Genomic DNA, 11,089 nt, shown 5'->3' with positions numbered 1-11,089 from the left:
GCAAGTAATCACAAATCAGGACCCCAGAGTTCAGGCTTGAGATCCGCAGATGCATGCATTATGATTGCTCAGAGGGCTAGCGCGTAGAAGCCAAGTACAACGTGAACGCCCCACAGCGAAAGGTCGATCCCATGATCTCTCACACATAACATCACGAAACGCAATCAACAACACACATGCTTATACACCACGCCAACCAAAAGAACTGTGAGCTTGTAACCATTGTTCATCATTTTCATTCAATCTCGTACAACATCTTACTACAAATTTCAACAGCGAATGCTTGCCACATTGCCATATTTGACGATAATCATAAAAAACACCACTGATCCTAACACCACCATCTCATCGTCATTGCCATATTACTCACTCACTGTCTATACAACAGAGACACAAGCACATACACTTACACCAGCTAAACAAAAAACTACACCTATAAACCACAATTATTAAAGCACCAACTTGTTGTTCTGTCTGTGACGTTGCTATCCCTTCCCCAAACAAAAAAGAATAATAATCCACAGTAAAACACCAGTAATCTTGACAAATTTAATCAAAGAATCAGAGACCACCGTTTGCAATCTCCTCCATTCTTGTCCTTGCTCCTCCTCCCTCCCCGATCAGAGGCGATCCGGCGGCGATCGTGTTTGTCGTGGCTCCTGAGAGCAGCCAGCCATGTCAGCCCCTCCATTCCGGGCACTGGTCGGCCGGCCGGGTGTTCTGCGTGCCGGCCTTGATCGGGCACGGCGCGTACACCGGCGGCACCATGCAGTTGTACATCAGGCAGAGCGAGACGCCGGAGGGGAGCGACGACGACGGCGATATCTCGATGCCGGTCAGGAAGTTGTGCTGCAGGTACAGCAGCTGCAGCCCGCCGGTGCCCACCAGCTCCTGCACCAGCCGCGACGGCACGTCGCCGGTGAACCGGTTGTTGTTCAGGTACAGCTGCCCGACGCCCGCCAGGAGCGGCGACAGAGGCCCCCAGAACCGGTTGTAGCTCAGGTCCACCACCGGGATCGTCACGTCGCTCGTCGGCTGGAGGAGGCCGGAGAAGAAGTTGCGCTGGAGCTGGAGCACGGAGAGCGGCAACGTGAAGACGGACGCCGGGACCGGCCCCTGGAGCTGGTTCATGCTGAGGTCGAGGTAGTTGAGCCGAGTCAGCCGGGGCAGCATGGAGTCGACGTTGCCGGTGAGACGGTTCGCCGCGAGCGAGAGGTACTGCAGCGAGCCCGGCAGGCTGGGCACGCCGCCGGAGAGGGCATTGTGCTTGAGGTCCATCCGGAGGAGCGGCGAGGAGTCCGGGAACGAGGGGATGCCACCGGTGAGCTGGTTGTGGCAGAGGATGAGGTTGGTGATCGATGGCAGCGACGCAATGGACGGCGGGATGGCGCCGGAGATCTGGTTGAAGCTGACGTCGAGCGTCCGGAGGTTGGACAGCGCGCCAATGCCGTCCGGTATCCCGCCGGAGAGGAGGTTCTTGCTGACGGCCAGGAAGCGGAGGTTGGAGCAGGAGGCGAGGGAGGCCGGGAGCTCGCCCTGGACGCGGCCGGGCACGAGCGAGAGCTCGGTGAGCGCCGACATCCGGCCGAGCGCCGGGTCGAGCCTCCCGGTGAGCCCCGGCGACCCGGCCCTGGGGTCGCCGAGCGCGAGCGCCGACACCCTGTTCCCGTCGCAGTAGACGCCGGGGAAGCCGCAGGGGTCCGCCGTGAAGTCCCAGGCGTCGAAGAAGGCGGAGCCCGGCATGTCGTCGAGCGACCTCCGCACCGCCTGCAGCGCGAGGAAGTCCACCGGGTCGAGAATGCCCTCCGCCGCGAGCGCCGCCGCCAAGAAGTACACCGCCACGACAGCGCCGAGCCGCGCCATCCCCCACGAAAGCGCCTCGGTTCAAGCTCGCTCGCAATGGAGCGGAAGAGGCCTTCTGCAAGAAGGAAGAATTAAAAGCGCCGATCAACCTCGTGGCGGGAGAGCTCGCTCGCTCGCGGCGTGGGAATCTTTAAGGTGGCGCGCCGTCCTCCCCTCCCCTCCCTTAAAGGCGCGCGGTGCGGCGGGCGTTGGCGGCCTTTGCTGCTGCTCCCGTGAGGGGAGGAATGGAGCACGCACGCACGCACTCTCTCTTTCTCGTGGAGGAATGGAGGTGGCGGTGCCGCGTGAGCGCCTTTAATGGCGGTGTCGCGTGGCGGTGGTTGGCGCGCTCACTCCACTCCGCTCCGGTAGAAGAAGGAAGGCTTTGCCGCGAAGCCAGCCGGCCGGCCACGACGGCAGCACTAGCGAGGCGGCGGTGGCGCAATGATGGTGGCTTGGCGAGGACGGATTCGGTCGGAGGTGGAGACGAAGTGGCGCGGTGGGAGTAATCAACTCTGGCTTCCTCTGCTCTCCCTTTCTCTCCTTCGCGAGCGCTCGCCCACCACCTGTCGCGGTTTTTAGCGGCTCGGTGGCTCAAACGGCTGTCCGAGCCTGAGGCTCGGGTGGGGTCGCGCGCGCGTTCGGAGGGGATGACATGCGGGCCCCGCGCTCGTCCATGTGGCTGTTGGGCGCCATGAATGCCTCCGGCCTGGGGAGCCGGGATGGTTCCGCGGCAGTAAAAAAACTAGCTGTTGGCGATACGTGAGGGCGAGATTCATCCGTGGTCCCGTCTCGGGTGGGGCCGTGTTCGGCCGGGCCCAAGTGGCAGTGACGGTGGTCGTGGGGGTTGCTGGATCTACCTGCGCTGTTGGCGTTTTTTCTGAGCTGGAGGGGCACTGGGGTTTAGGACGGGTTTGGTGCGTGTACCGTAGCTGCTCCTCCAGCTCCGCTGTGGTGTGTGTGGCTTGTCAGGTGCGGCGCTCGTGTATGTGTTCTGGTCGTGTCGTTGGATCTAACGTGGGTAAAAGAACTGGCTATGGAGATTGCAATGCTTTTTTACAAAATGTGTGATGGAAGGGAAACATACGGTTCTGATGAGATGGGATGATTATAGGCATTGCTTCTTTGTGTTTGTGTGTGCATAAGCTAAGGCAAGAGGCAGAAATGAGTGACACGGGCGATGGCAGATTTGAATAACACTTGGTTGGTTGATCTACGGAGCTTGTGGGTAGATGCAGGACACACCGCATCGGACACGGAAGTTGCTATCGCGAAGATGACAAGATCCCTGATGATTCCCAAGATGTGCGTGCATGCATGTCCACACACACATAGCCACTATCCACATCACCGGCGCCGTTCAGTGTGCTTGGTTCCTTCGGGCTTACCCTTAGCCAAATTGTACGCGCCGCTGGCTGGCGAGAACGTGCTTTTTTTTTACCTCTACGGGACCAACACGGCCATTTGTAGCCTGATGCCCTGATCCACTATGTCAGGGGCAGTAAAGTTAACGCAGCGGAACAGGGCAATTAGCCAGAGGCAGTAATGTAACAGTCAGAGATGGAGTTGTTGCGCCGTTGGATTCTTGCGGCCTCGCTTCTTCTTCCGTGGAGGGAGCATCGTCGTCCCGACATGGAAGCACGGTCGAGTGGGGTGGGAAATGGGCCGTGCGGGGCCGAGGAAAACCAACGGTAAAAAGCAAGTGGACGCCGAGATGCAGCGCCGCGTGGCGACGTGACGAACACGTGCGGCCACGGTCACAGTGACCGATTCACGCTCGCTGGATTTTTTAGCTAATTGCGCGTGGACTTTAGTGGGTTAGGGCACTGTCGCGCATCTGATTACTGAACGTTCTTACGACTATTAATTTCGTTCGTGCGACGAGCTGGGGGTCTTCTTCTTTTTATCGCCACGACGGGGCCTCTCGGGGCACGCAGGCGCGCGGCAGCACGACCTCTCCAACTAAGATACAGGAAAAGCTTAAAGCATCAGACGGTACCACTATTTTTTTTACTCGTCCGGTTTGGACGGTCATTAGGGACTGTGGGTGCGAGGAGTGTGGTATGGTGTCACGTAGGAAAACGCAGCTCTATATACACTAGTGGAGTGCCCGTGCGTTGCTACGGACGACAATGTAGATAATCAGCATTCTTATACTCACAATGTTTTTTTTTCTACATGGGTAGTTCTGAAATTTTGGTAGGAGTCAATAGATCATGTATATGTTTGAGGCAAACAACAGCTAGTTCCTAATTACAGTGAGTGAGATGTGTCTTCGGGGAACAACTAACACTCTTTTGATTAAATGGAAGTGACACAATCCAGCCAGGAAGATAGAAAACTGACAAATAAAAAAAGGATACGGGCAAACTGCACCCACAACACATCACTTGATCATATTCATACAATAGTGTTGGCAGCATGCTGCTGGGCCTCTCCGGCCTCGTCCTGGTAGATAGCCTCGTCGGTGTCGCACTGTGATGTCTCTCGTCGTGCTGTTCAGCCTGGTGCTCGTGCCCCCCACGCTCGCCGTCACTGGGTTCATCGCCATCAGTGTGCATACCTTGTTCTGATAACAGTGATTGAGTTATCATGTTTATTGTCCTGAACCTAGAGTCAAACAAAACCATGTTTCAGGGACATTCACACGCAAAGTAAAGATAAACAGCATGCATAACTTTGGCTAGACCGAACTACAATGTGGTTTGGTCGTACCTCAACAAAACTCCAGAGACGCCATCCGGCACCCATCCATTGCATCCGCTGATCAAATAGTAGGACCTACAAACTGGTTATACACTAAAAAGCTAAGCATGATCAGTATAAACCTAAAATAGATTTAGCAAACAGAACCACATATAACTCCCAAGCAAGGAAAGGTACCTCTGCATCAGTAGAACGCCTATGAGTTGCAACGGATTGCATTGACGACTTCTTTTTTTACCGTTCAAGCACCCTTCTTCTCTTCCTTCTCCCAGCTAAAAATGTTTCTCCGAGTGATATGTCAATGGTTAAATTTACACTACATAAAGGAAGGCAAAATGGCTCATCATGAGATATGACTCACTCGTCTGTAATCATAAACATCATATTCTTGTTTCATCAAGCAACAGATAACATGGTTGTACACAATGGCCATGCAAAACTGGTAAAGAAAACAAACAATTGGACCATGGTATGTTTCCAAATGAAATTGATGTGCATTGCAATGGAAAGTATGGGACCTATCTTGGAATAGTTGCAGAAAACAAGAGAATATGGGTGAAAGACTAAAATATTTGTTGCAACTAATCTACTTTTCTTAAAATTAGTTTACCTACAAAATCACCATTCAGTCTGGTAGTTCAGAGGATGTGTTTGATGTCAGTTCAGAAGGTTGAATATGAGACTATACCAGAAGTAAAGGATTCCCTGAAGGAGTAGCTATTGAAGATATTTCATATTCTTTATGTCGAACAGGTGTGACTGGCCGGTATTATTTTTCAAACAAGCGTCTTCTGACATGTCAAATATCCAATCAAAGTGTGACCTACCTAGACTGAAACCAAAGTTCATAGACATGCGTGTAAACTGGAAACTATCCCGCGCCATAACCCCGACATGCCACCGCTCTTCCTCGAGCAGCAACGCCGCATGATACAACTAACTGTAGCCCACGCTGCTCATGACAGCCGCACACAGACCATGAACGCCGCACCACCTTCCGGTGCCGCTACCCCCACCACTGTCCCTCGAGCACTAACGCCGAACGATACAGCTACCCGCAACTCACGCTGCTCAGGCCAACCGCACATAGACCACGAACGCTGCACCACATCCTGGGCCGCTGCCCCAACATGTCGTCCAACAGTCCCGACTGGGGCCCATTGATGGAGCTGACAACCTTGCTGCTTCCGCACTTCAAGGTCCTCACCCAAGCCATGCCGACAAGCAGCCCTACCTCTTGGAGCTGTTGTCGCAGTACTGCCCGAGGCCGCAGCCTCGACACTTAATAGAAGATCCCGGAGCCGCATCCTCGACATACACCGCCCTTGAAAACGAAAGAGCCCCACACGACATCCAAAGGCTGACCCTCCAAGGCAACGCCTCCGAAGATGGTTACGACGTAAACGCCATTGTCTCCCGTCGAAAACTGGACTTTAGGTTCTCACCCGGAGAGCCCAAGCACATGAAAGGATAGGAAGATATCTACGACTATGCCTCTAAGAAGGTCACGGAGCTTTCGCTCGAGTCCCTGATCTCCTATCAGTGAGCTTGCTTGCAAATCTGGTCACACAATAATATCCAGGCCATCAGAGCCAAGCACATTGTGTAGATCACCCCCTGCCGTCAGCCGACATAGCCCTCACGCGACGACCAGCTACAGCAACTCATGCGACATAGAAACAACGCGGTTGTCAGGGTCAGATCTGAGTGCATCGCTCCAAATCCACCATCCTGAGCCGGTGCAGCAGCCCCTGCCATAGCAGCCATCAGCCCAAGGCCGCTGCCCCAGCATTCTCTGGCGCCGCAACCACCGGCTACCCCTCTGCAGATCCACGAAACCAGGAGAACAACATCATCAATCTGCAGAGCAGCACAGTCACACCTCTCGCCGCGAAGAAACGCACAACACCCATATGTCCACCCTCACGCATGCTAGGCGCCAGATCCACGCCCACCTCGCACCTCCGCCACGGACCAACGCACACAGTCGGCCGGAGCACCTATACGCCTTACTTCGCCAGCGCACATGCCAGATCGGCTCGCACCCTGGCCGAACCCGCGGTCACGCGCACCAGCGCGCCATGCCGCCGCCAGCTCGCCCTCACCAATAAATATAAATGAAAAGTGAAATTATGTAGTCTTAATTGCACAATCAAATCATCCTCAAGCAAATAAAGAGGTAGTTGTTCATCTAAGGCTGCATACCTAGTAGTTGGAAATTGGAAGCACTTAGAAATAAGCATAACATATCAGAAACACAATTTTCTTTTCTATCAGCGATCTCCCCCACATGAAAAGAAGATAGTATGCTCAAAAATCATTATTCGTCACAAATGATGTATTTAACTAAAATGCATAAGACCAAACAATGCACAAAAATGGTAATAGTAGGCATAATTGTTATCCAAGTAGTGCTAACCAGAAACTACGTATGTCCATTGTGTCGATCATCCATACGTTCGGATAAAATATAATTTGGTCGAACCAAGAAATAAAATGAAAGTTATTTTTTACTTATGCTAACAGACTACCTTGAGTTTCCATATTCCTGCAAACTCGTGAATAATATTTCCTTTTCTCTTCTCTTTGTAAGACTAATTCCCAAATTCCATCTGGTACTAATTTAAACATATAGAAATACCATGAGAATACTCGTACATGTCTAAAATACCAGTTGCAAACTGACCAAAGGCCTAGTAGCGGAAGTATGTAAATTGGTATCAAGGAGAACTTATGCAGCAATTGGTGCAGACTAATCCTATATAATTAAAACAGTTAACTTCCTGTGTCTAGTACAGTCAATAAAGTATCACGTTCAAGACAAATCTGATATAGTGTGAATAAATTAATAAGTAAATCAATATGGTGCATACTCTAAAAGGTCAGATCTTTGATGTCGTAGAAGTTACTAATCTTCTGCTCGTTTCAAAAATCCCTACAGAAAAAAAGGAATACATTTCAAGCTCCAGCATGAACCAGCAATTTATTATGTGAAATACGTTCTTATCAGCAATAGATATTTTCAGATCAAAAAATAGTATCCAATCTTATAAGGAACTCTATATTATGAAACTCCCACTCATAGGTGTTAATATGAGACCTTGATGAAATATATCTAAACCGAGGGTAGTATTTCATATCAGTCATTTTACCATATGAACTTGATACTATTACTATCATCGACGGCAAAACTGACACAATTTATTTTTATAAAAAATAACCATAAGGAAGGCCATACATCAGTGCCAACAAAAATATGATCATATACCCAGCACAAATTTATATGCCCAACAAAACCGCAACCCCAATCAAACAAAAGATCAGATGGGCTGATCCCTGAGATCGAGAAGATATCCTATTCTTCGCAACTGCCATTGTTTGCCATCCAAACTGGTGGGCCTAATTATGGGCATGTAAATAGTCCTAACATGTATTTTTCATAGCAGCATCAGGTATGACTGAACTTTCTTAAAAATAGCTCGCATCATGCTAAGTTTACCAAACCATCATACAAATGAAATATTAGAAAAGACTACAGGACAATTTTTACCTTGATGATTAGTTTGGGATCTCATGGTTTTTGCTTTCTGGCGATGTAATCGGACATGGATATTCTTCACATCTGCAAGTGCCTTCGGCTGTGGGTGGAGGCTGACTGACCCTTGAGGAGCTTGCGGCGGGTCTTGCACTCCAGGCAGTTCCCTCGTGGTGCTCGTACTTGTAGCATGTTTGGTAGACGGAGAAGGCCACACCCATTGCAGGTGAAGTGCTCGACGTGAGCCCCACTGAGGGAGTCCTGGATTAGGGGGTGTTCGGGTAGCCGGACTATACCTTCAGCCGGACTCCTGGACTATGAAGATACAAGATTGAAGACTTCGTCCCGTGTCCGGATGGGACTTTCCTTGGCGTGGAAGGCAAGCTTGGCGATGCGGATATTCAAGATCTCCTACCATTGTAACCGACTCTGTGTAACCCTAACCCTATCCGGTGTCTATATAAACCGGAGGGTTGTAGTCCATAGGCAATCAACTCCATACACAACAATCATACCATAGGCTAGCTTCTAGGGTTTAGCCTCCTTGATCTCGTGGTAGATCTACTCTTGTACTACCCATATCATCAATATTAATCAAGCAGGAGTAGGGTATTACCTCCATCGAGAGGGCCCGAATCTGGGTAAAACAAAGTGTCCCCTGTCTCCTGTTACCATCCGGCCTAGACGCACAGTTCGGGACCCCCTACCCGAGATCCGCCGGTTTTGACACCAACATTGGTGCTTTCATTGAGAGTTCCTCTGTGTCGTCGCTTTTAGGCCCGATGGCTCCTTCGATCATCAACAATGATGCAGTCCAGGGTGAGACTTTTCTCCCCGGACAGATCTTCGTCTTCGGCGGCTTCGCACTGCGGGCCAATTCGCTTGGCCACCTTGAGCAGATCGAAAGCTACGCCCCTGGCCATCAGGTCAGGTTTGGAAGCCTAAACTACATGGATGACATCCGCGGGGACTTGATCTTCGACGGATTCGAGCCACAGCCAAGCGCACCGCACTGTCTCGATGGGCATGATATAGCTCTGCCACCGAACAGCGCCTTGGAGGCTGCACACGCATCGGTTCCGACCATTGATTCGGAGCCTACTGCACCGATCGAGGATCAGCGGTTGGACGCTTCCTCAGGGGCTATGATCTCAGAGGCGATTGAGCCGAACTCCAGCCCCGCACTCCGCATGGCCCGTGACTCCGAGGATCCGGATTCCTCTCCGACCTCCGAGCCCCCCGCGCCCCTGCCAATCGAATCCGATTGGGCGCCGATCATGGAGTTCACCGCCGCGGACATCTTTCAGCACTCGCCCTTCGGCGACATCCTGAATTCTCTAAAGTCTCTCTCTTTATCAGGAGAGCCCTGGGCGGACTATGGTCAGCAAGGTTGGGATACGGACGATGAAGAAATTCAAAACCCACCCACCACCCACTTCGTAGCCACTGTTGACGACTTAACCGACACGCTTGACTTCGACTCCGAAGACATCGACGGCATGGATGGCGATGCAGGAGACGAACAAGAACCAGCACCTGTAGGGCGCTGGAAGGCCACCTCGTCATATGACATATATATGGTGGATACTCCAAAAGATGGAGATGGCGATGGAACAGTGGGGGATGACGCCCCCAAGAAACAGCAAAAGCGCCGACGTCAGCGGCGCCGCTCTAAATCCCGCCAAAGCAAAAACGGTGATTCCGGCATGGGAGATAATACTACCCCGGATAGCGCCGAAGAACACCCACCTCAGCAAAATTCGGCACAGGAAGATGGAGAAACCAGCCCTCATGAAAGAGTGGCAGACCGAGAGGTCGAGGATGATAACTATACGCCTCCCTCCGAAGACGAGGCTAGCCTCGATGACGACGAATTCGTCATACCATCAGACCTCGCCGAACAAGAGCGTTTTAAACGAAGGCTTTTAGCTACGGCAAGCAGCCTCAAGAAAAAGCAGCAACAGCTTAGAGCTGCCCAAGAATTGCTAGTTGACAGATGGACTGAAGACCTTGCGGCCGAAGAGTATGAACTCGAACGCCCCTCCAAGAGTTACCCGAAGCGCAGGCCGCTACCCCGATCAGAGGAGGAAGCACCTACATCACCAGCGCATGACATGGCAGACCGGCCACCTCGCGGTCGCGATAGAGAGGCCTGTCAGCCCTCCACCCAAGCCATGCCCTGACGCCGCTCAACTAAGGCACGGGAAAATACGCCCGACCTGCGAGACATACTGGAGGATAAGGCAAGACAAACAAGATCGATCTACGGATCGCGCAGGCGCCCTACGGCATGTGACAATAATCTTCACTCCGGATACAACAAATCCGGCCGGGCCGAACACAACAGACATAGCTCTTCCGAGCTGCGTCGTGATATAGCCCAGTACAGAGGCGCCGCACACCCACTATGCTTCACGAATGAAGTAATGGATCATAAAATCCCAGAGGGTTTCAAACCCGTAAACATCGAATCATACGATGGCACAACAGATCCGGCAGTATGGATTGAGGATTACCTCCTTCACATCCACATGGCACGCGGCGATGATCTACACGCCATCAAATACCTCCCGCTCAAACTTAAAGGACCGGCCCGGCATTGGCTTAACAGCTTGCCAGCAGACTCAATCGATTCTTGGGAGGACCTAGAAGCCGCATTCCTCGACAACTTCTAGGGAACTTATGTGCGACCGCCGGATGCCGATGACTTAAGCCACATAATTAAGCAGCCAGAGGAATCGGCCAGACAATTCTGGACACGGTTCCTAACAAAGAAAAACCAGATAGTCGACTGTCCGGACGCAGAGGCCCTAGCAGCCTTCAAGCATAACATCCGCGACAAGTGGCTTGCCCGCCACCTGGGACAGGAAAAACCGAAATCCATGGCAGCCCTCACGACACTCATGACTCGCTTTTGCGCGGGAGAAGACAGCTGGCTAGCTTGCAGTAACAACTTATCAAAGAACCCTGGTAATTAGGATACCAAGGACAAAAGTGGCAGGACAC

At 51.9% G+C, this 11,089-nt stretch overlaps 1 protein-coding gene across 1 annotated transcript; it reads right to left on the bottom strand.

Moving 5' to 3' along the window:
• Positions 1-208: 208 nt before the first annotated feature.
• LOC125517585 (uncharacterized) lies at positions 209-2,410 on the bottom strand. Its single transcript, XM_048682795.2, has one exon. The coding sequence runs from the start codon at positions 1,861-1,863 to the stop codon at positions 679-681; it is 1,185 nt and encodes a 394-aa protein (XP_048538752.1). The 5' UTR covers positions 1,864-2,410; the 3' UTR covers positions 209-678.
• Positions 2,411-11,089: the final 8,679 nt, after the last annotated feature.

This window comes from Triticum urartu, chromosome 1A (assembly GCF_056163025.1).
Source record: "Triticum urartu cultivar PI428250 chromosome 1A, HENAU_Tu73, whole genome shotgun sequence".
Classification (NCBI taxonomy): Eukaryota; Viridiplantae; Streptophyta; class Magnoliopsida; order Poales; family Poaceae; genus Triticum; species Triticum urartu.
This window is presented reverse-complemented; position numbering and strand designations above follow the sequence as displayed.